Source organism: Leopardus geoffroyi, chromosome D4 (assembly GCF_018350155.1).
Source record: "Leopardus geoffroyi isolate Oge1 chromosome D4, O.geoffroyi_Oge1_pat1.0, whole genome shotgun sequence".
NCBI lineage: Eukaryota > Metazoa > Chordata > Mammalia > Carnivora > Felidae > Leopardus > Leopardus geoffroyi.
The window spans coordinates 50648532-50674884 of NC_059342.1; the positions used below are offsets into that span (position 1 = coordinate 50648532).

The 26353-nt window shown below is 38.8% G+C and overlaps 1 protein-coding gene across 5 annotated transcripts; it reads right to left on the bottom strand.

Annotated features, from left to right (window-relative positions):
* EQTN (equatorin) lies at window positions 1-25828 on the bottom strand. 5 transcript variants are annotated; one of them, XM_045470151.1, is made up of 9 exons: window positions 25609-25828; window positions 19944-20093; window positions 12385-12684; window positions 8624-8710; window positions 6571-6660; window positions 5201-5251; window positions 3827-3892; window positions 893-1046; window positions 1-418 (listed from the first exon to the last, which is right to left on the bottom strand). In XM_045470151.1, the coding sequence occupies exons 1-9, from the start codon at window positions 25622-25624 to the stop codon at window positions 139-141; spliced, it is 1194 nt and encodes a 397-aa protein (XP_045326107.1). In that variant the 5' UTR covers window positions 25625-25828; the 3' UTR covers window positions 1-138. The 5 variants fall into 5 exon arrangements, with proteins under 5 accessions (XP_045326107.1, XP_045326106.1, XP_045326110.1 ...); XM_045470150.1 differs by lacking the exon at window positions 25609-25828 and adding an exon at window positions 23316-23388; XM_045470154.1 differs by lacking the exon at window positions 19944-20093 and having other exon boundaries at window positions 25609-25818.
* Window positions 25829-26353: the final 525 nt, after the last annotated feature.

Here is a 26353-nt window from a genome sequence, read left to right on the forward strand (position 1 = left end):
TTATGGCTGAGATAATTTTATTGAATACGTCCTCCTTTTCAGACATCAGAAAATTTAAATTCCTCAGCAGAGTTTCCAAGTCATGACCTTAATGAGAGTCCCAAAGAAATTGCTTTCCGACTCAAACTTAATGTCTATTCAATCTGTGGGAGTTTCTTCACTTGGTTCCTCACTCTGAATTAAATCTGACTCATCATTCATGCCTGTATCATCTGAGGCTGTGGAAATCATGTCCGTTGTTCTAGATTTTGACAATGTGTCTTCTTTTTTCAATTCTGAAGATGTAGTACCCCAAAATATGCTGCTGTCAGCACTCTTAGAAAAAGATGTGTCTGATACACCTTCTGACGGGTGGAAGTAAGACAGAGTTGCCAGCTCTGGGTTGACAGAGTATTCTGTTAGAACTGGACTTTTATAACTGAAAAAGAAAACAGGTATCAAGAATTGTTCCTAATTACATACATTTGCAGCTCAACTCAATTCAGAAAGGCATCACAAAAATTGAAACAATATGGAATTGGAATTCTGTCCAATTACTTTGTATAATGCCATATAAATAAGTAAAAAATGTTAGACCCTAAGTAGATGTGCTGTTGAGAACAGAGGTCATAGTTCTTTTGTTCCCAAGCTAGAGAAAAGAATGCACATCTAAATTCTCTATATCCTTTTCAATTGACTAGTGTTATTTTTATCTCTAGATGACTAAAACACTAGGGAAAAATTCTCCCTGAGAGACAGCCCCATGCTCCTTTCTGAATAGAAGAAATGGAGCCTAACCTCGTATCTTACAGATAAATTTGGGAGCTGCATTTCCTAACAGCCTACTAAAGAAAGGAGGGTGTGAGCTTCATATCACACCTGTTACAAAGACTCCAGAGGTCTGCAGACTTACCTCATTGTCTTCACCTTGTACAGCAAGGCACTGCTGATGGCCAAGATGATGACAAAAAGGAAGAGGGTCATCAGGGAGATGCCCAGCATTAATTTTAACTTGATTTCCTGTAGCTGTGTCATGTTATCTTCATTTATGGCATTCAAATCAGAGTCTGAGAAGAAAGAAAGAAAAGGCAATGGGAAAGAGTAACCGAGTCCAGCATGTTTCCTGGAGAAGTAAGGATAGCAGAGCAACTGCAGAAAAGCGTTCGCCATCCAGAGTAGTCACTACTCACGCCCACTACTCATATACCATGCAGAGAAGACTGTAGGCTCCATCCTATGGCTAAGTGCCCTTCACTTTTTTTTAAACCTTCACTAGAGTCCTGGAAGAGCTGTTCTTAGCTCCATTTTACAGGATCACAGAAGTTTATGAATTTTCCCATGGCACCTAGCTATTAAGTGGCAAAATCTGGTTTCAAACCCACATTACCAGGTGCTAAAATGTGTATATAGGAATCTTCCTCCCTGACTAATAAAAACCACTGGAAAGATGACTATTGAAAATATGATGGACTCACACAACAGGGGTTAGTCCTTCAGCAGAGAAAGATAGAATTTTACTGTTGGGAACTGCATTGATTTTTCTCTGATGCCAAAAGGATGGTGTACTGAGGTTTAAGAAATGAATTTGCCATTTTATTACTGAGATCAAACCTAATGTATATGATGTTAAAAAAAGAAATGAAAACTTACTGCTTTCTAAAATAAGTTATGTGATAAAAATCATGTCCAGACTCAGAGCTATCAAAGATATCAAATCTATTGATTAAAATATAACTTTACTGCCAAATTTTATATTTTCCTGAATTTATGCCTCACTTAATAGCCATTTATTTAATGCAACTTTAAATGACCATGTTGTTACTTCTCTCTTCTCCCAGCTTTCTTCCCCCAGCTTTCTCCCACCCAAAACTTACAAAGGTTTTCATTATTTGTTAGGTAATGATGTTTTGGATAAGCAGTGACAAGCTCCCACGTCTGTATTCTCTCATTCTGTTAATTGTCAGAGTACGATCTTAGACCAAGTAGAGTGAAATGTACAACTATCATTGATTATCTTGACTTCAAGGCAGATTACTTTGGGAATAATCAAACAAATGATGTTGAAATGGGCTGTGCTCCTGAATTGCTTTGCTACTCCTTAAAAGGTTTTTTATAAAGAGGTGTACTTGTAGTACATTTTGTTTTTTGAGGTGATGGTCAAAACTAGAGAAGGGTTTGGAATTCTCAACCACTGGACATTATGACAAAGCTAATTACAAGTATGGACAGGTTTTCTCTCTCAGCCTCAGTTCTCTTGTCTGTGAAATGGTGATAATACCAACTTCATGGAGTTGCTGTGAAAACTGACATAATGTCTGTAAAGCACCTGGCATGTAATATGTACTAAATACATGACAGAAAATAAATCATGCCCAATCTAATTAGTTGGAAAGACAAAGTATTTCTAAGGTAATGCAGCCTTTGTCATTTCTATATACAATTTTTCTAAACAAAGAAGTCTCTTCATTCTCTTTAAACACTGCAAGGAGAACGGCTGTATTTATTACAAATAATCCAATGCAGAAGAGAGTTGTCAGGACTTAGATGTATTACCAGGTGCATTTTTTTCCCAGTAGTTTATTTGTAGGACAGAGGTTTTGGGGGTAAATTAATGTATTGCCTTATTGTGACATTTTCTATTGAAATCAGTTCTTTTACTCATATAAATACGACTAATCCATTAATGAAAACTACAAGACTGCATTCAGCAGCAGGAATTTTCTCATTCCTTGCTGGTGGGAATACAAAACAGTATAGCCACTTTGGAATTCAGTTTGGTAATTTCCTACAAAGCTAAACAGTTTTACCATACAATCCAGCAATCACGGTTGTTGGTATTGACCCAAATGAGCTGAAAACTTATGTCCACACAAAGACCTACATATGAATGTTTATAGCAGCTTTATTCATTATTGCCAAAAATTGGAAGTAATCAAGATGTCCTTTAGTAGGTGAAAGGATAAATATATTGGTACAATTTATTGTACATTGTCCAATTGTGTGGACAATGAAATGTTAAATAGTGATAAAAAGAAATGAACCATCAAGCCACAAAAATACATGGAGGAATATTAAATGCATATTAACAAGTGCAAAAAGCCTTGTGAAAGTCAATATACTATAGTTACCAACTATAGAACATTCTGGAAAAGGCAAAAATATGGAGATGGTGAAAAGAGCAGTTGGTAGCCGGGGATTAGTGACAGAGGGGATGGATTGGTGCAGCACAGGGGATTTTTAGGGCAGTGTAACTACTCTGTATGATTGTAATGGTGGACACATGACATCATGCATCTGTCAAAACCCACAGAACTGTACAACACAAAGTGTGGACCCTAATGTAAACTATGGACTTCAGCTAATAGTAATGTATCAACATTGGCTTGTAAATTATAAAACGTACTAAACCAATGCAAGTTGATAATGATAGGAAAAACTGAGTAGAGGAAATAAAGGAGAAATCTGTACTTTCTGCTCTTTTTTTTTCTGTAAGCCCCAAACTGCTCTGAACTTAGAGTCTATCAATTGAAAAAAAAAAAAAAACTGTGTTCTATATATGATTCACTTGCCTACTCCCCCATTTGGTTTATCTGTTTTAGGAATAGAAGTTATAAAACGGGAAAATAAAAATAGCCCTCTCCAGCATGGTACCTGGAGAATAATGCTTAGGGACAATTGCTTCTCTAAAACAGCAACTGTCCTCTCTGATATAGTGTTAGCCACCGTGCTACCCTTTCACATACACTTCACATTACTGGGGAAAACACTATTGCCGCACAGTGAAGTCACACACTAAAATGTGTGCTGGCATTGATGCATCCATTTAATTGAAGTGTTTTGTGCTTACGTGGAATTGGGTGAAATAATTGATCTTTTTCCTCAAGCTCCTCAGCTGTTGGTGTTGCATTTAAAGCTGTTAAAACAATAAATTGGCGTTAAGGTAAACAAAATTAACTTCCTAAAATTACTGTGCGTGCGTTTAATATGTAGAATTTATTCTCATTATTTATGACACTTATGTTCCATAAAGTCATGTGAACACTGAATTAGTGAATACCAAACTGCTGCCCCTAGGGGAAATACAAGGTTAGGTTGCTGTGAACCTCTGGTCACATTTTCATCAACCAACCAATACATAACTTTGTTTTCTCTGTGTTTCTGTTTAATGATATTTTATTTAATATATATTGTTGATTCATTAACAGTCAATTCATGATTAACAGCATCATAAATATGCCTGTTATCTGACACATATTTTCTCCATAAGGTATATCACAGCCTTCTTGTGCTTAGGAATACTAACCAGTATCTTAATACTACACTTAGGGGCCATTTTAATTAGCAAAACCACCAACAAAATGCACAAACATGCAAAACACGCAGCACTAAGTAAACCACCAAAAGGACACTTACTTACAGTGTAAAAGCTAAAAAAAGGAAGGCAGAGCGTTGCCTTCCTTGTTTTACCTCAGTTGGGAACATTGAGTGTCAGGCAATTAAAATTTTTGCTGCTCTGGGCATGTCCACAAGCGACCACGAAAGTAATTTGGGGGGTTACAAATATTCTTTAGATGTAGGTAAATTCACAAATACAAAATCTGCAAATAATCAGGATCAACTGTCTATGTATATATTTCATGTCTACAATGTACATATATGTGTATGCCACATGAATTAAATTTACTCATGTGTGCATCTACATATGATATATACATTTATACATGCATATATATCAATGCACATTACATTTATTCATGTATGCCTATATGCTTTTGACATATGCAATACATATTACATATGCATTTTGACAGATGCTTGCATATATTTTGATATATACTTTGCATTTATTCACACATTTCCATGTGCTTATGGGCAAATTGCTTCAAACACAGAGAGGGACTATATTGAGCAAGAGCCTTACTTAAAATTTTTAATCATAAATAAATTGAATGACAAGGCTGCAATATTTATAGGAGAATAAACATTTAGGAGAGGGAATCAGAAAATGCAGGACACGGTCAACTTTGTGGTTTTGATTTGCATTTGCTATTATGTATGATAATGGCAGCAAAATGTTGACTTATTAATTCTTAATTAATTCTAATATTAATCCTTAATATTAGAACTGACTCAGAACAAAATTACACTGGTCTTGGCTTTCTTGCATAAGACTTTAGAAAACCAAAACATTTTCTCAGCTACCTAACGACTATCAGTTTACCTTTAGCTAACATTGTCCAAAATGCAGGCTCATTTGGACGGTTGGTTCGTCCTGTTTAAAAAACAAAATAGAACAGGATAACTAGGTAAGGTGAGTTCGCTTTAGTAAATTTAGGATAGAACATTTATTCACTTTTCTGTTGGTCATGTAACAGTTATACTTTGAGCTCCTACCATGTTCCAGACCCTGTGGTCGGCACTAAAGTTACAAAAGTGACAAGACATGGACCTTATGCTGAAGGAACACACCCTCAGTTTGGGAGACAGACAAAAATCACTATTCATTATGTTGCAGGATAACGGGGGCTTCAATAGAAACACACAAGTGGTGTGCACATAGAAACCAGCTGTAAAGGCCGGAAACTCTTCGAAAGGGAGACGATGCTCCAATGTAGTGTTAGAGGACTAGAAATTGTTTGCTAGGCCAACAAGGGAAGAGTGAGGTTATTTCACTGTGAACAAAGTCAGAGTTGTGAGCAGATTTGGTGAGTTCTAAGAGCCTCAGGTAGTCTGAAGTGAAGAATGTGGGTGGGAAATGGGACCACAGAAGAAACTTGAACCTTTCCCAGGGGTCAGATTGTTTCAGATTTAAACGCCTGGTTTAGTAATTAGAACATGATCCCAAACCTAGTAGTAAATTACTAAAGATATTTAAGAAAGGATATCACTAGGATGATTTTCTAGTTCTAAATATATAAAAAAGATGACTAAGTTGTTTGTTTTAGTAGTGTTAGAGATGCAAACTAATTCACAACAGTCACGTGAGAAACATACTTGGATTGCATGAACTGGAGAAAATAGGGTTTCATGTAACGACAGGTCCATTGTCTTCAATTAGACCACTTGTTCAAGACCTTAGAGGAGAGCCATCCTGGGGGTTATGTTTTCACAAATATTTCATAAGGAACAATATTATCAGCAGGAGAGATAAATGATGATTTTGATTTTGAAACCTCTCACTACCAACCGCCCCCCACCCCCCACCAATAATTTTGGGAAACACTAATAATTGACTCTAATTAGAAATAAATTTATTCCTCAAGCAGATAGACACTTGTACATTATTATTTTAAAAATAATAGTAAAATGTATTAAATATATTTATATGTTGAATATAAATATAAGTGTAATACATTTTGTTAAAATAGATTTTATTTTAAAAAGAGCTCACACCCTCTCCCTTCATCAGGTAAATCTAAAAATGGACTCAGACTTCCATTGTTTCAAAGATTTTCAAGTGACTTTAAACTGCAGCTGTGTAAGTTCTTTATAGCACGCTATTACTTTATGAGACATCCAGAGTAATGAGACTTAAATTAAATCATATAATGATATGCTCCAGGTATGACTAATGTGTAGAAACTTTAATACTTCGATATTGTTTTTGAGGGGGTTCAGTAGCATGTTCTTCAATGGTGGCTTTCCCAGGAAATGACGTAGTTGTTTCATTGAGGAGTTTATCTAGGAAAAGGGATAATAAATTATCAGCACATACAAATATTGACAACGTCTGTGATTAGGCATATTTTTTAAGCTAAAAAATGGAACATAGAAGAAAAAGAGAAAGATGTTGACATTTTCCTGAGATATATTAAAGGAGGGGAAAGACGAAGGCATTGAAGAATAAAGTTTTGGGAAAATGGGTTGCCCGAGAGGGGATTAATACGCCTATAATTTGTGGGAAAGAGGAAAAGCTGGTACTGTGGGGCCAGAAGCTTCTTTTAGAGGTAAAAGAGGTAAATACCAGATGGTATTCTGAGCAGAACTTGAAGTGATACTATCAGCCCAGAACAGCTTGGTTGCTGGTCAGTGTCAGGACGTGGAAGAGGAAGGTACATCAGTATCCTTGTAAATGGGAAGCGTTTCCTTTACTATTCAAAACAAAATCAAGGGTTTTCAGGCCTGATTTACTATGTATTTCAGTCTATAATGTGCCCCTCTTCTGGAGGAATGTCAGTAAGAGTGTATTTGGCAACAATTGTGACCCGAGACGTTTTCCACCCCTCCCCACCCCCCATGGTGGCCATTTCAGTCAATTTTGTTTAATGCTGGCGCTAATGAAGTTCCACACGAAGTACAGGCAATCTCGCTATAGAAAAAGTTCTACATAGAGACAGAGTTAATTCGGACTGAGGCTACCAACAGCACCATGATAGGTACCTTGTTGGCAAGAAAGCTATGGAAAAGAGAATCTGTTTCCAGACTTGACATGATTCAGGCAGGACTTCAACAAAATTGGTAAGTAATCCTCGAGGTCTGCTATAGAACCCTCATACTCTATTTTGGCAAAAAATCATGAGGATTGCCCCCTTGCCCTCACAGTTCTAGTTCCAATTGTTAGTCAAAAATTTTCTGCAGAGTTCCAACTCCTTCAGGGGCTCGCTCCTCTAGAATGTCCCTACCATGTTAGCATATCTCCTTCTGTCAGATCCCCATTTTAAATGGCAACAATTTCTTATCCCTATCCAACTTTCTTTGACAATACTCTGGAGACCTGAATTGTGAGAATAGCAATTAGGTTTTGCAATTTCGTTCATGGGTCCTATGGTCCTCAAAAATCCATCTCTTAAGGAATTTGAGCTACTTGGTCTAAGACCTGCCTTTCTGTCTCTTGTCCCAAACAACTTAAGATGATGTTTGGTGTATACAAACAAAAGTGAGTGATTTGTTTAATTAACACATGCCCTTGTGTTTAATTGTGCCCATGTGTTTAATTAACACATGCCCTTGAAATGTCCCTAATTTATTTACCAAGGTTTGGAATTGTTCAAAATATTCCATTATTATCAAATAGTTTTTATTAACAATTAGGTATTACTGAGTCTGGCTTTTCCCAATATTAAAGTTGCCAGAGCCAGACACATTCTCTCTTCTCTATTTAATTTTATCCTCTTTTCCTTGTCTTCTGTTTTATGCTTGGGGGTTTTATAGATTTGAGCTGCCAACACTTCAGGTGAAAGATATGTATATCTTTAAACATATACATATAGATATGTATATGTACTTTGGAGACTGTTAATGGCCTCCAAACTCACATGCTGGCAACAGCTTTATTTAGCAAATTCATTATGCTTGGTGGAAAGACACAAAAAAGAAATAAGAACATTTGAAGTTGGAGGTATAAGCAGAAAGGAGTAAAAATGTGGGCTTAAGAACGACATACAGTTTTATAGAGCTATACATTTAGTCATTTATCTTTCCATGAAAACCAAAAACATGAGGCTAAGAAATGCAAGAACCTCCTTGACTTCTAACTTTATTAGTGCAAGGGGTATGGAGTCTCCTTATTTTGGAGGTAGGATTCTCTGACACTAGCTCCACTAAGACCTTTTTCCTACTTGATACTCTCTAGAGCTATTTTGAAATCTTGCTTTAAGGGCTCTTCCTATTTGCAGTGGTGGTTTTCACTACTTTCAGTACTTACAGTTTCTTAGAGCAAATTGCAAATCGGTTGTTGCTCTCACAGATATTTCAGACTGGCTGCCATTTACATTTTGCGTGGTGAACACATCTAAAAACACAAGATCAAATATTTTCAGCAACTAGCTAAGTTACTTCTTGTTCCTTTAAATTTTTCCTCATCTGATTTTTTTTTTCTTAAAACAAAGGTACTAATTCCAAGAAAAGAATAATAAAGTATTTGAGATATTCTTCATCTACAAATTGAGGAAATGGGGCAAGGTTTAAAAATAAAATTTATGGGGGAAAAAGCCAAATTGGTATCCTGATATTAAATAACATTCCAAGGAGAAATTATTGAGGAAATTATAACAAGTGCTAAAGTAGATTTGTAGGTGTATATTATTATCACTGTATTGATATAATCAAAAGCCAAGTAAGAAGCATTAGTTTGCCCCTGAACCTTCTGTTAGATTATAGAACAGCTTAAACAGCATATATTTCAATAACAATCACAGTCTCCCATACATGTTCACATTTACATATGTACATAAAGAATCTTGCTCTTAAAAGTTGTCAGTGGGGTTGGTTATAATTCAAAACCAATGGATATATCCACCCAGAGTAAGAGTAGATTGGATCAAGATGGCTGACTGAATCATTGACATATGAATATATATACATGTCTCTTTTTTCCAAAATCTCATGAAATGACAGAAAATCTTATATGTACGTGAATACATATGTGTGTTTAGTACATACACATCTATTCATTCGTCATACCACTCAGGCTTACAGTCATGCTTACACATACACACACATGCACACACACACACAGTCCCATTAGTGTATCATGATTTTTGAGGAATTTCTGAGCTAGATCTATGGAAAAATGTAACAAAAGGAAGCAAAAGCCCAACATGTTTGTTGTAAATTATGAAAGTATAAAAACTAAGACACAGTGGTATTTTTACAGGGAAAGACAGATCAAAGAAACAATAAAAAAGGTAGCAACTGACCCAAGTTCAAAAGAGAGTATATATTAAATGGGTTTCACATAAGTAGGGAATTGGTGTTCAATATTTGGCAATCCTCTTTGAAAAACACAAAGTTTCATGCCCATTTTATGCCATATACAAAGATAACTGATTTAAGAACTAAAAGTTAAAGACAAAAATATGAAATCATTTGAAAAAAATAGGAAAATAATTTATCTTGGATTGAATAAGACCTATCTAACCAAAATACAATTTTTTTAAAAAAATAATCAACATTGATTTCATAAAATTAAAATTTTTCTCTGTGATTAAGATACCTAAACAGGTTTTAAAGATAAGCAATAGCCTGGGGGGAAAATACCTGTTAACTATTACTATAGGAAAAACAATTTACTAAACATAAAAGAGCCCCTACAAATACATGAAAATACAACCTGATAGAAAAATGGGCCATGGATATGAATAGGCAAATCATAGAAGTAGGAATAAAAATATCCCCAAAATACAGAGAAAAATGCTCAACTTCATAAGTAATCAGAATGCAAATGAAAATAGTCATGGAAAATTCTCATTTATATTCACAAAATATGGTTAACAATTTTCATTGTAGGTAAGATTGTGGAGCATTCTTGGAGGCTATAAGTTGGTAGATGCTTTTTGTCAGTGTCTGGGTGGCTCAGTCGGTTAAGCATCCGACTTCAGCTCAGGTCATGATCTCACGGTTTGTAAGTTCGAGCCCTGCCTCGGGCTCTCTGCTGACAGCTCAGAGCCTGGAGCCTGCTTTGGATTCTGTGTCTCCCTATCTATCTGCTCCTCCCCTGATCACTCTCTCTTTCTCTCTCTCTGTGAAAAATAAAAATAAAACATTAACAAATAAATAAATAAATTGGTAGATGCTTTTTGGAGGGCAATTTGGTGGTATCTATCAATATTTTTAAAGATTCATTTTTTTATTCAGCAATGTCCAGTACTTGGTATCTATCTAAAGGGAGATACACTTAAGCATATATGAGAAGAATGTCCAAGGGAAAAACTGCACATAATCTAATTCTTTAAAAAAGATAGTGGCTCAATTATGGGACATCATTTTCTGGAGTACTAGGTATCCACCTAGTGGATAGATGTGAAATGAGCTCGAGGTGTTAAATGAGAAAAGTAAATCTTGACACATTTTTGGTAAGATTTCATTTATGTTTTGTATGTATTTGTGTGGTAAGAATGATTTTTTTCTTTAATCAAAGTTATCATCAGGCTCTTGATTTATACCCTCTGGTTAATTCCAGAGGTACATCCTGAAAGGGGAATGGCTGAACCATGTGCACACCATAGTGGCGGTCTGATGCTGGACAGATTAGATCCCACTCCTCCTGACTCTGCTTTTGGTAGCTATGAAACCTGGCAATTGACCTTTCTGAGCATCAGGTGTTTTTTGCACCTACAAAAGACAGATATTGATTCATCAAAGAGAAAATAGAAATACAACTTACGCATTATTGTTATCAAAGTACTTGAGTGTATATATTTGTACATGTATATATATGTCTATATCTTGATTGTATTTCTATTTTTAATTTGATTAATGTTAATAAGAATCCCAAGATAATTAGATTTAATCTTAATTTTTTTATTTTTCATTTTTAAAAAGTTTATTTATTTTGAGAGGGAGCAGGGGAGGGACAGAGAGAGAGACAAAATCCCAAGCAGGCTCCATGCTGTTAGCACAGAGCCCCACATGGGGCTTGAACCCACAAAGCTCAAGATCATGATCTGAGCCGAGAGCAAGAGTTGGACGGTTAATCAACTGAGCCACCCAGGCACCCCTGTTTTTATTCTTAACAAGAGTTTCTTATGAACTTTTCACTTTTTAGAATGGTGGACCTTACAAGGAGATGGAAAGAAAGCCCATATGAGTAATGATGAATAAACTGAAGTTTGATGGACCTTCCAAACATCTTAAAGTCATCTTGACATGAATTGAATTTTGCCCTCCCTCCAAAAGTCTGAACCCCCAGCACCTCAGAATGAAACCTAATTCAAAATAGGGTTGTTGAAGATAAAATTAATCAAGGTGAAGTCAGCTTCTTAGTCTGGCCGCCTTGGACAGGGCTGGGCAGGGTAAGGTGGGGTAGGGTAGGGTAGGGCAGGGAAAAAAAGATGGAGTCACCCCGGAGTAGGTTGGGATCCTCATCTGATATGGTGTCCTTACAAGAAGATGGAAATGGACAGAGAGACAGAGCAAGAGTGCCATGTGAAGATGGAGGCAGAGATGGGAATTCGTGACAAGCTGAGGAATGCCTGGGGCTACCAGAAGCTGGAAGAGGCAAGGAACAATCCTTCCCTAGAGGCTTTGGGGAGAGTATGGCATGACCAAAACTTTGGTTTTGGATTTCTCGCTTCCAGAACTGTGAGAGAATAAATTTCTGTTGCTCTGAGCTACCCAGTCTGTGGTACTTTGTTTTAGCAGCCCTAGAAAATGGATACACACCTCCAAAGAAAGTTTGGTTAACAAAAAACCATAGAATTAGATCAATTGCAAATCACCAGAATGCCACGTGCCCTCTGTTAATTACAGGCCATTATTGAAAGAATCTTGTTAAACTTCATAGCGTCTCATGAAAACAAAGTGATAGAAAATAAAAATTTCATTTTACACATGGAAACATTTAGAAGGTAAATAGGAATTTAAGATGTAGGAAATAAAATGATAGAGTTTTAAAAAGAGTTAAAATAAATCAAACCAGAATAACTAGATTTTGCATATGTATTGCTATTAACTTTAAAGACTTACATTGTTTTATATCTTTATAATAATTGCCACTCTTCTCATTAGCAGGAGTATCCACCTTATTTTCCGGTGGCTTATTTTCTGGTGGGTCCTTATTTTCCGGTGGTTTATATTCTGGAGGTTCCTTATTTTCTGGCGGTTCCTTATTTTCTGGTGGTTCCTTGTTTTCTGGCGGTTCCTTATTTTCCACCAGTTCTTTGTTTTCCGGCGGTTCCTCATTTTCCGGTGGTTCCTTATTTTCCAGTGCCTGTTTACCTTGTTTTTCAGGTAGCATCATTTCAGATAACATCATGTCCCCAGACTCTGTAAAAAGCATGATCAGAAATATGTTGAGTTCTTTTACTACTTTCCCCTTTTCAGCTGCATTTTTTCACAAAGGATTTGAGGCCGAGATTTAGAATGTACATTATACCATATTTCCAATGATAAACTTTATATCAACCTCTAGAAAACTGTCACATACCAATTTTCTAGGGTAATGGGTCATCTTATCTATTTCTGTAAAATCTTTAAATACTTACTCTCACCATCATTATGGGAAGTCATATTGGGGAGCTGTGAGGAAAAAACCCCAGATACAAAAATAAACAATATAAAATTCATTGGGAAAATGATATGATTTATCCAGTTATCTACTGTGTCTCCTCAGGGTTTCCTTTCTGTTGCCCAGCAGATCCGACAACTAGCTAGGTCATTATGATGTCACTGCCAAGTGGAGGTCAGAATGTCGGGTAGGAGTTTCCAAAAGCTTTGTGACTCAATCTGACATCTATTTTATCTTTGGTACTCTGGTGGTTTCTAGTTTTTTAAAAAGAAACCATTATCAGACTTTCTTTGAAAATTAAGAAATATATTTTCATGAAATAATGTGAATTGTTAGTCCCTGGATTTTAAAGAACCATGAATATTGTTGCTAACAAAATGAGAACATACTTTGGTTTTCAGAGCATTACAATATTATGTGTTCTTTTGGATAGCTGCAGCAAAAGTATCTGTTAAAAACCAATTAGAGATTCCAAGATTCAAGCCATATGCCCTGCCAGTTCTGGTTCATGGACTATCTTAACTATAACTCTTTAGGAAAAGTGTTTTGAAACTCATCTTTTTTTTTTTTTTTTAAATAAGACCTGTATCCTTCATGAAATATAAAATATTTGTTTTGCTTAAAACATTTTTATCAATGAAACCCACCTTTACCTCACATACTGATTGAAAAAATTATCTAGGACCTGGGGAAGATGGCTGCGTAGGAGGACACTGGGCTCACTGCGTCCTGCTGATCACTTAGATTCCACCTACACCTGCCTAAATAACCCAGAAAAATGCCAGAAGACTAGCAGAACGGAGTCTCCGGAGCCAAGTGCAGACGAGAGGCCCACAGAAGAGGGTAGAAAGGGCGGTGAGGCCTTGCGCGCTCCAGGACTGGTGGGAGGGAGCCGGGGCGGAGGGGCAGCCCGCCGGCCAAGCAGAGCCCCCAAGTTTGGATTGCAAAAGCAGAGGGGCTGGACGGAGTGTGTTCGACAGCAAGCGGGACTTGACATCAGGAAGGTTATAAGCTAACAGCTCTGCTCGGAGAACGGGAGGGCTGGAGGACAACAGGAGGGAGAGTTGTTGAGCCTCTGATGACAGAGCTCAGCTTGGCGGGGAAAAAAGGCGCTCACCAGCGCCATCTCCCTCGCCCATCCCCCAGCCAAAATCCCAAAGGGAACCAATTCCGGCTAGGGAACTTGCTTGCACTGCAAAAACACCCAAAGCTGTGCTTCTGCGGATCCATCCCTCCGGCGGTGGGTCTGACTCCCTCCTGGTGCCGCACGGACCTCCTGAAGCAGACCTCTGAAGGATAAGTGAGCTGAGCCTGCCCCTCCCGCCCCTGTGCACCTTGCCGATCCACCCCAGCTAATACGCCAGATCCCCAGCACCACAAGCCTGGCAGGGTGCAAGTAGCCCAGATGGGCCACGCCACCCCACATGAACCCCGCCCCTAGGAGAGGGGAAGAGAAGGCACACACCAGTCTGACTGTGGCCCCAGCGGTGGGCTGGGGGCAGATATCAGGTCTGACTGCGGTCCCACCCACCAACGCAAGTTATTCGAGACAGCACAGGGGAAGTGCCCCGCAGTCCCGCACCACTCCAGGGACTATCCAAAATGACGAAACGGAAGAATTCCCCTCAAAAAACGTCCAGGAAATAACAACAGCTAACGAACTGATCAAAATGATTTAAACAATATAACAGAAAGTGAATTCAGAATAATAGTCATAAAATTAATCTCTGGGCTTGAAAACAGTATAAAGGACAGCAGAGAATCTATTGCTACAGAGATCAAGGGACTAAGGAATAGTCAGGAGGAGCTAAAAAATGCTATTAATGACCTGCAAAATAAAATGGAGACAACCACGGCTCGGATTGAAGAGGCAGAGGAGAGAATAGGTGAACTAGAAGATAAAATTATGGAAAAAGAAGAAGCTGAGAAAAAGAGAGATAAAAAAATCCAGGAGTATGAGGGGGAAAATTAGAGAACTAAGTGATGCACTAAAGAGAAATAATTTATGCATAATTGGTATTCCAGAGGAGGAAGAGAGAGGGAAAGGTGCTGAAGGTGTACTTGAAGAAATAATAGCTGAGAACTTCCCTGATCTGGGGAAGGAAAAAGGCATTGATTTCGAAGAGGCACAGAGAACTCCCTTCAGATGTAACTTGAATCGATCTTCTGCACGACATATCATAGTCAAACTGGCAAAATACAAGGGTAAAGAGAAAATTCTGAAAGCAGCTAGAGATAAACATGCTCTAAGATATAAAGGGAGACCTGTAAGACTCGTGACCAATCTCTCTACTGAAACTTGGCAGGCCAGAAAGGAATGGCGGGAGATCTTCAATGTGATGAACAGAAAAAATATGCAGCCGAGAATCCTTTATCCAGCAAGTCTGTCATTTAGAACAGAAGGAGAGATAAAGGTCTTCCCAAACAAACAAAAACTGAAGGAATTCATCACCATTAAACCAGCCCTACAAGAGATCCTAAGGGGGATCCTGTGAGACAAAGTACCAGAGACATTGCTACAAGCATGAAACCTACAGACATCACAATGACTCTAAACCCATATCTTTCAATAATAACGCTGAATGTAAATGGACTAAATGCTCCAATCAAAAGACATAGGGTGTCAGAATGGATTAAAAAAAAATCTATTTGCTGTCTATAAGAGACTCATTTTAGACCTGAGGACACCTTCAGATTGAAAGTGAGGGGATGGAGAACTATTTATCATGCTACTGGAAGCCAAAAGAAAGCTGGAGTAGCCATACTTATATCACACAAACTAGACTTTAAATTAAAGGCTGTAACAAGAGATGAAGAAGGGCATTATATCATAATTACAGGGTCTATCCATCAGGAAGAGCTAACAATTATAAATGTCTATGTGCAAAATATGGGAGCCCCCAAATATATAAAACAATTACAAACATAAGCAACCTTATTGATAAGAATGTGGTAATTGCAGGGGACTTTAACACTCCACTAACAGAAATGGATAGATCATCTAGACACATGGTCAATAAAGAAACAAGGGCCCTGAATGATCCATTGGATCAGATGGACTTGACAGATATATTTAGAACTCTGCATCCCAAAGCAACAGAATATACTTTCTTCTTGAGTGCACATGGAACATTCTCCAAGATAGATCACATACTGGGTCACAAAACAACCCTTCATAAGTATACAAGAATTGAAATCATACCATGCATACTTTCAGACCACAATGTGATGAAGCTTGAAATCAACCACAGGAAAAAGTCTGGAAAACCTCCCAAAGCATGGAGGTTAAAGAACACCCTACTAAAGAATGAATGGGTCAACCAGGCAATTAGAGAAGAAATTAAAAAATATATGGAAACAAACGAAAATGAAAATACAACAATCCAAATGCTTTGGGATGCAGCAAAGGCAGTCCTGAGAGGAAAATGCATTGCAATCCAGGCCTATCTCAAGAAACAAGAAAAATCCCAAATACAAAATCTAACAGCACACCTAAAGGAAATAGAAGCAGAACAGCAAAGACAGCCTAAATCCAGCAGAAGAAGAGAAATACTAAAGATCAGAGCAGAAATAAACAATATAGAATCTAAAAAAACTGTAGAGCAGATCAACGAAACCAAGAGTTGGTTTTTTGAAAAAATAAACAAAATTGATAAACCTCTAGCCAGGCTTCTCAAAAAGAAAAGGGAGATGACCCAAATAGATAAAATCATGAATGAAAATGGAATTATTTCAACCAATCCCTCAGAGATACAAGCAATTATCAGGGAATACTATGAAAAATTATATGCCAACAAACTGGACAACCTGGAAGAAATGGAAAAATTCCTAAACACCCACACCCTTCCAAAACTCAATCAGGAGGAAATAGAAAGCTTGAACAGACCCATAACCAGCGAAGGAATTGAATCAGTCATCAAAAACATCCCAACAAATAAGAGTCCAGGACCAGATGGCTTCCCAGGGGAGTTCTACCAGACATTTAAAGAAGAGATAATACCTATCCTTCTCAAGCTATTCCAAAAAATAGAAAGGGAAGGAAAACTTCCAGACTCATTCTATGAAGCCAGTATTACTTTGATTCCTAAACCACACAGAGACCCAGTAAAAAAAGAGAACTACAGGCCAATATCCTGATGAATATGGATGCAAAAATTCTCAATAAGATACTAGCAAATCAAATTCAACAGCATATAAAAAGAATTATTCACCATGATCAAGTGGGATTCATTCCTGGGATGCAGGGCTGGTTCAACATTCACAAATCAATCAACGTGATACATCACATTAATAAAAGAAAAGATAAGAACATATGATCCTGTCAATCGATGCAGAAAAGGCCTTTGACAAAATTCAGCAAAGTTTCTTAATAAAAACCCTCGAGAAAGTCGGGATAGAAGGAACATACTTAAAGATCATAAAAGCCATTTATGAAAAGCCCACAGCTAACATCATCCTCAATGGGGAAAAACTGAGAGCTTTTTCCCTGAGATCAGGAACACGACAGGGATGTCCACTCTCACCGCTGTCGTTTAACATAGTGTTGGAAGTTCTAGCAACAGCAATCAGATGACAAAAGGAAATCAAAGGCATCAAAATTGGCAAAGATGAAGTCAAGCTTTCACTTTTTGCAGATGACATGATATTATACATGGAAAACCCGATAGACTCCACCAGAAGTCTGCTAGAACTGATACATGAATTCAGCAAAATCACAGGATACAAAATCAATGTACAGAAATCAGTTGCATTCTTATACACTAATAATGAAGCAACAGAAAGACAAATAAAGAAACTGATCCCATTCACAATTGCAACAAGAAGCATAAAATACCTAGGAATAAATCTAACCAAAGATGTAAAAGATCTGTATGCTGAAAACTATAGAAAGCTTATGAAGGAAATTGAAGAAGATATAAAGAAATGGAAAAACATTCCATGCTCATGGATTGGAAGAATAAATATTGTCAAAATGTCAATACTACCCAAAGCTATCTACACATTCAATGCAATCCCAATCAAAATTGCACCATCATTCTTCTTGAAACTAGAACAAGCAATCCTAAAATTCATATGGAACCACAAAAGGCCCAGAATAGCCAAAGTAATTTTGAAGAAGAAGACCAAAGCAGGAGGCATCACAATCCCAGACTTTAGCCTCTACTACAAAGCTGTAATTATCAAGACAGCATGGTATTGGCCCAAAAACAGACACATAGACCAATGGAATAGAATAGAAACCCCAGAACTAGACCCACAAATGTATGGCCAACTCATCTTTGACAAAGCAGGAAAGAACATCCAATGGAAAAAAGACAGTCTCTTTAACAAATGGTGCTGGGAGAACTGGACAGCAACATGCAGAAGATTGAAACTAGACCACTTTCTCACACCATTCACAAAAATAAACTCAAAATGGATAAAGGACCTGAATGTGAGACAGGAAACCATCAAAACCCTAGAGGAGAAAGCAGGAATAGACCTCTCTGAACTCAGTTGTAGCAATCTCTTACTTGACACATCCCCAAAGGCAAGGGAATTAAAAGCAAAAATGAATTACTGGGACCTTATGAAGATGAAAAGCTTCTGCACAGCAAAGGAAACAACCAACAAAACTAAAAGGCAACCAACAGAATGGGAAAAGATATTTGCAAATGACATATCGGACAAAGGGCTAGTATCCAAAATCTATAAAGAGCTCACCAAACTCCACACCCGAAAAACAAATAACCCAGTGAAGAAATGGGCAGAAAACATGAATAGACACTTCTCTAAAGAAGACATCCGGATGGCCAACAGGCACATGAAAAGATGCTCAACGTCGCTCCTCATCAGGGAAATACAAATCAAAACCACACTCAGATATCACCTCATGCCAGTCAGAGTGGCCAAAATGAACCAATCAGGAGACTATAGATGCTGGAGAGGATGTGGAGAAACGGGAACCCTCTTGCACTGTTGGTGGGAATGCAAATTGTTGCAGCCACTCTGGAAAACAGTGTGGAAGTTCCTCAAAAAATTAAAAATAGACCTACCCTATGACCCAGCATTAGCACTGCTAGGAATTTACCCAAGGGACACAGGAGTACTGATGCATAGGGGCACTTGTACCCCAATGTTTATAGCAGCACTCTCAAAAATAGCCAAATTATGGCAAGAGCCTAAATGTCCATCAACTGATGAATGGATAAAGAAATTGTGGTTTATATACACAATGGAGTACTACGTGGCAATGAGAAAGAACAAAATATGGCCCTTTGTAGCAACGTGGATGGAACTGGAGAGTGTGATGCTAAGTGAAATAAGCCATACAGAGAAAGACAGATCCCATATGTTTTCACTCTTATGTGGAACCTGAGAAACTTAACAGAAACCCATGGGGAAGGGGAAGGAAAAAAAAAAAGAGGTTAGAGTGGGAGAGAGCCAAACCATAAGAGACTCTTAAAAACTGAGAACAAACTGAGGGTTGATGGGGGGTGGGAGGGAGGGGAGGGTGGGTGATGGGTATTGAGGAGGGCACCTTTTGGGATGAGCACTGGGTGTTGTATGGAAGCCAATTTGACAATAAACTCCATATATTGAAAAAAAAAAAGAAAAAATAATCTAATATTTAGGTAGTCAGAAAAGGGCTTAAGTATGTTATACTTATATTAATAAAATTAATAATATTATCCATATTTTTCTCATATAATAAGAAATAGAAGCCTAAATCAAATGGACAGTATCAACAATATTGTTCTTCGTGATATTAAAGGATCACTTAACTCCTCCTCTCTCAATTTTAATTATTATTGATAGATAGCCTCTCGGCATTAGAGAATATTCCTAATTAAAATTACAGAAGCATCAGGAAAAAACTAAACAAATTTGAAAAGACTTGAAAGTTTTTTCAGCAAAATGAAGGCTCACAAATTAATTCCAACCTGGTGTCTCTACTAGGCATACCTGACGAACTAGAGGGGCACCTGACTAGGAATGTAATTGCCTAAGTGGATGAAGGGAAGCAGACAGGACTTATCCTGAAAGAAAAGATGGTCAAGATCAAAGTTGGTCCTGTTTACAGCACTGTTTTCTTTAGGCTCTCTGGCCCATTCTTCTGAGCGATGGGAGGGGGAGAAGAGATGTGCATAAAGGGCTCGAAGGCCTCTGCAGTTCTTTACTTTGGTATCTAACAAGGTGCAAACATAGAAAAGGAGACACAGCTGAAGTGGGCACGTACCAGGTTGCTGTAGACCATCACAGTTTTGCAAGATGGAGCCCAGCCGTGATGAAACTCAGCAGGAGACAGAGGTTCCTGGGGTGGGGGGAGAGATGACATCCAGTGGAATTACCAGTTGTAGCTGGTGTGGCAGAGAGAAGGAACCAGCTGGAGAAACAAGTTGACTACGGTATGCCCAGAGTATGACACACTGCATGGCACATCAAGTGCTTGAAAATGAGTTCAGGAATCACTTACCTGCCACAAGTCAACGAAGCATTTCCTAATGGCACAAACAAAATTGTGTTTTTGTCATCTATCTTTCTCTCTTCTAAATCCTCGTGCATTCCCAGGACGGTTATGTTTATTTTCTGATGTGACAAACCCTCTCTACAGGTAGTGGAACTGGCAGACTGCAGCTATGGCAGATTTTTTAAAAACATTGTGTTTGGTGAAACTAAGTTAAAAAACAAATTCTAATTGTCCTTTGTCTCATGATCAGTACTCTTTTTAGAACATATTACTAGGTGTTACAGGTTGAGACACGCCTCCTCCCCCGCATTCATACGTTGAAGTCCTAACCCCCTAGTACCTTGGAATGTGACCATGCTTGGAGATGGGGTCACCATCTATGTGATCCATTAAGAGGAAGTCATACTGAAGGAGTGTGGGCTCCTAATACGATATGACTGGAATGCTCATAATAAAGGGAGAGCTGGACACAGACACATGCAAGGAGAATGCCATGTGAAGTAGAAGGCAGAGATTAGGTGATGCAGTAGAAATCAAGGAACGCCGAAGATTGTCAGCAAACCACCCAAAGCTAGGAGAGAGGCGTGGAACAGATTCTTCCTCCCAGCCCTCAGAAGGAATCAGTCCTGCCGGCACTCTGATCTTGGACTTCGAGACTTGAGGACTTGTAGTCAACACATTTTTGGTGTTAAAGCTGCTCAGTGTACCCTGTTACGTCAACCCTAGCACATTAATACTAGATAAACTCCTTTGGGTTCTTGGGAAGATATTAGGAAAACTAAAACTGAATATGCCCTCTTTGGATGTCATCATCATTTTAGGCTGTAGTTAACCTTTCCACAAATGTAAATACTCTATTACCCAAAATAGAGCCTTTTCCTAAAACAAAACAAAACAAAACAAAACAAAATAAAACAAAACCCCACGAGTGTACATTGACTTTTAAAGGTTGCCCTGAAAAGGAACAATTTCTAATACCAAGAATGTCATTAGATATAATTCATAACCTCTGATTATGTTCTAGTTCCTAAATGTTTTCGTGTTTGTTGACTATGTCTAGATTACAAGCTCCTCTTCTATTTTGGTGTTTTCTCCTACAAGAGCACTGAACCCTGAGTAAGAGGACATATGTTTGGGTCTTAGCTCCATCCCTTCCTACCTGTGTGATCCTGGACAAGTCAGCTCCTTCTGACCCTGAATTTGCTCATCTGGAAAATGGGTAAATTAAATATTGCACCAAGTAGATATTTGAGTCATTTACTGGGTTGAATTTTATTCCTGAATGTATTTACTTCAAAAATTTCTATACAGATCATTTTTCTTCATGCCTAAAAGGATTAGAGGTGGTAATATTTTCATATATCCAGTTTTTTAAGAGGCAAAACATATCAGTTTCCTACTCAGAAACTTAATATAAGTAGACTAGGTAATAAAGTAGAAGATACACAAATATTAAGAAATGACCCAACATATATTTTTGGAGACTGTCAACTCATCCTGATCTTTTAAAAAAATGTTTATTTATTTTGAGCGAGAGAGTGAACATGAGCAGGGGAGGGGTAGGGAGGAAAAAAGAGAATCCCAAGCAGGCTCCACGCTATCAGCGCATAGCCCGATGCAATGCAGGGCTTAATCTCACAATCAACCGTGAGATTATGACCTGAGCTGACGTCAAGAGTCTGACACTTAACTGGCTGAGCCACCCAGGTGCCCCCTAATCTTTGACAGACTCTATTAAACACCAGTAAGTTCCATAAAGCACAAATCAGTTGTTGCCATCCATGAACATAGCCACCAAAACCTTCCTTAAAACATTAATTTGAATACTTAAATCTGAATAGTAAATTCACCCACTGCATAAAAGAAAGTATTTGTTGATGTTAAATACTTGGATTTAAAATTAGATCTTTCATTCATGGCATAATAGAAGATGCAAGGAAAGATTGCATGTAATGTGGACATGCTTAAATTGTTTAATTACGTTGCTATTTTAAAACTTCCAGTTAACCTATGTCATAAGGACATTGCTAATTAACAGCTATCCAATGATCCAGAGAAACAGGGTGGGTGTATTAGAACAGAAGGGCCAGAACATTGAGGTTACTAAGAAAAGAGTGGAAGAAGAGATTTACAGAGGGGTCTGGGAGTTTAACATTTCAAAGCTGGAACAGGGCAGTGTGGTAATGAGGTCCAAGGGCATGGTTTCAGATTGCTAAATTAGATTAGAGGGGAAGAGCATTGGCATTGGGATGTCACGTAAACTGAGAGACCAAGCTGTTGCATGCACTGCCCATGTGGCCAAGGAAGTTCCCTACAAGAGGAACAAGAGGAAGTGGGAAATGGGTGCCAATGGGTGAATTAGGGCAGGTTTGGAGGATGACAAAAGGTGATGATGGTGGGTGGCTGGTAGATGGAGGGTTAAATGGTGTAAACCCTGAAGGACAGATGGTATTTGAGAGCAGAAGTCAAGGTCTTGAATCAGCTAGAAGGCCAACCCCACCTCAAGGCACTGATATATGCTGGCATACAGAAGATATATCAGAAGGGCTTCTAGAAGGCTGCAGTGAAGAGCCAGACCTCAGAGCTTGTGCTCAAACTGGATCTAGATGTTGAATTTATAATTTAACATTATAAATTATAATAAACTCATTCTCATAAACTCAACATCTAGAAGACATCCAACTTAGTGAATATTCATAACTTTTTTGGGTCACTTGCCCTATTGTTTGTAATTTGGGTTGTTTCCAGTTTTCCTTATTATAAACAATGAAGTAATGAGCATAGTTATGACTAAAATTTTTTCAGCATTTATGATTATTTCCTTTAGAAATTCCTAAAAGTGGAATTTCTACCTTAAAGCATATGAACATTTTCCAGGTTCTTGATGCTCATTATTCCATAGTCATTTTGGATTTTCTCTGCCCTAGCCCTAGAACCAACCATTTCTCCAAGAATTCCAGGCTCTAACAACCCATGCCAGGACATCCTCTCCCACCATGGATTCCCTCCTGACTCTGATTCGGTTCCCACTCCTCTTACTCCAATGCCCTCTTCACCTTGCTTGAGCTCTGGGCCATTGTGACTCCCTCCACCCCACCCTGGCACAGATGCCTACTGTGTTTGACCTAAGGATTTAAGGATGGGTATTTTCAGGAAGACGAAGAGGGAAGTAACAATGTAGTTACCTTGAGATTTAGTGGGTTCAGAAATATTCTGTATTGCTGAACACTATCCTCTCTTACTTTCTTCTCAGTGATCACCTTCGTCCCAAATCCTGTTCTAATTCCTTTTGCCCCTAGCTCATATCTTCTCATTCAACTTGGAGTGATTATCCATGTTCACATCTTCTAAAGGGGAATTCACACAGTCAAAAGACCAAAGATACTAACTAGTCTTTTAATGAAAACTAGAGGCCTCTAGATATAGATTGAAGTTAAATGATTTGCCCTCCAAGTGGGAATGTGAAGTGGGCGTGTTCGAATGTAACTGGGAACCTGGGCAGTGACCAAGGCTGACTGAACAAGTCATTATAACATTTACACTGATTTTATGTGATCTTTGGCCCATCTTATCCCAGAAAGGATTTTAGGAAGTGTATAAGAGGTACAGGATATAACTGGAGAGCATAAGTAAAATATGGGGGTGAGGGTTGGGAAGAGAAAAGCAACGACAGGGACCCAGTTAAGCAGGGAACAGCTTAAAATGCAACTGTAAAGTCCCATGATCATGTTCAAGGTTGGCATACAATTGCTATTCTTCATAGCAAGCAATACAAAAAACCGATCTTTTCGTTACATGACCCACGGTATTGAGAGAACCAAGGAACTACTTCTCAGAGGACGGACATCTATTCTGGGTGTTGGAATCGGACAGGCTTATTTTCTGTGTGATCTACTTCCCTATTCAGCTGCATGCGTGCTCCATGCTGCCTCCTTCATGGGGCCATAGCTACGGAGATGCTCTTTCAGCCCCTCAAATGTGCCAAGCCTGTTCTTGCCCAAGGGTCTTTCTCCATGCTGCCCTCTTTGCCTGGAGGTCTCTTTCCCTTCTACCTGCTTGGCTAACTCCAGACAAACTTGATGGTGTAAGCCTAAATGTGCTTCCCCCAGGGAAGCCTTTTCAGACCCAAGACCAGGTCAGGTTTTCCGGTTTTTACGGTACCTTGAGCCTAGTCTGTTCTTACAGTGCCTTGAGCCTATCCTTAGAGAACTTGTCACAATCCTAAAGAAACCTTTGCCTGTGTATTTGCTTCCTGAAAGTCTTTCTTTGCTAGAATATGAGCTCTGTGAGACTCCGTGTATCTCGTTTACTGCTGGATCCCCAGACCCTAGCACATAGGAGGTGCAAAAATAAATGTTGCAAAAAATATTTGTGAGAGGCTCCTTAATGAATTTTATAGGTACAATGTCTTGTAACAACCCATTTTATAAGCTGAAGGCCTAAGTAGTTTGGGGACTAAGTTGGGAATGTTGGCAAAAGGCCATCTGCATGAAAACTCGTGGGGAATGTGCTACAGGCCTACTAGGATTGTGCTGTCCTGTTCCTGTTCCACTAATGGAACAAAGAGAGCCTGGCAGTGGCCACTTGCACGTGACTCTTACAGACCTGCCCACTCTGGTCCCTAGGGTTGTCCTTTCATGCAGTGAGGGCATCAGGCAGGTGAGGTGAGGCAACACAAAGCCACAGGTGCAAAGTTTATTATTTGTACTGACATCACCCTATGTGACAGGTCTCAGAACCTAAGAAGCCCTGAAGACATCACCTCTTCAGTACATAAGTGAGACTCTTTCCCTTATGGTCTGATCTTTTATTTGCTACCCAGCTCCCTCCCAGCCTCCTCCCTGACCTTCTTGCTCTGCACTGACTCACAGTTTACTTTGAATGCATGTGCTTTTCCATATGAGGATATCATATTAATGAGAAGTGTTTCCTTTGTCAGGGCAACTAAGGGAGACGCTTGCTCAGTTCAGCCTCTACTGAGACGTCAGACTCCTGCTTGGCTCTTGACTTACCTCACTTGTGTAGATGCAAGTAGATTAATACTCTGTAGCTTTCTGTTCTATTCGCCCATGCCCTAATGACAAATACTCCTGCCTCTGATGTAATCCACTTTGTAAATGTCTACTAACTAAAATGAACGCATTCTGTTCTTCAGCGTCAGAAGTGCCCCTCCAGATTAATTCTGCAAAGTAGTTGCACCAGCGACACCCAGGAGAGCCTGGTGGGTCCTTACCTTGTCCTGGTTCCATTCCGGCTGCTCTGAATGGGCATCTAGCTCCTCACAAGCTGCTCTACTCCTTCCCAGGTGCCCCGAAAGGGCCGCAGCAGGAGAGGTGTGTGGTGATTAAGAGTCCTGGCTTTGAGTTGAGTCTGATGATCTGAGTTTACATCTCCACTCTCTGACTAACTATTGGTTTGACCTTGAGCAAGTTGCTTAATCTCTTCGAGACCAGTTTTCTCATCTATAAAATGGGGGAAATTATGGTAACTACCTCGTGGAGTCGATATGGTAATTCAGTGAGGTAACACATGTAAATCAGTTGGCACAGCGCCTGGCACACAGTAAACACACCGTAGTTATAATGTCTTAATAGAAGTCTGTAAAGCAAGAGGTGCCTTTATTTATTTTTAAATGTTTATTTTTTTTTTTTTTAATTTGGAGAGAGAGACAGAGAGAGACACAGAGAGAGGTAGCACAAGCAAGGGAGGGGAAGAGAGAGGGAGAGAGAGACAGAATCCAAACATAGCAGGCTCCAGGCTCTGACCTGTCAGCACAGAACACGTCGCGGGGCTCGAACTCAAGAACCATGAGATCATGACCTGAGCTGAAGTCGGACGCTTAACCAACTGAGCCAGCCAGGTGCCCCAGGTTGTGGCTTTTGTAAAAACGAACAGGCCACAAAGAGTGAATGCATCATACAGTATATGCTACAAAATTTCCTTAAAATCCTCTTCATCCAAAATCTTTCCCACACCCC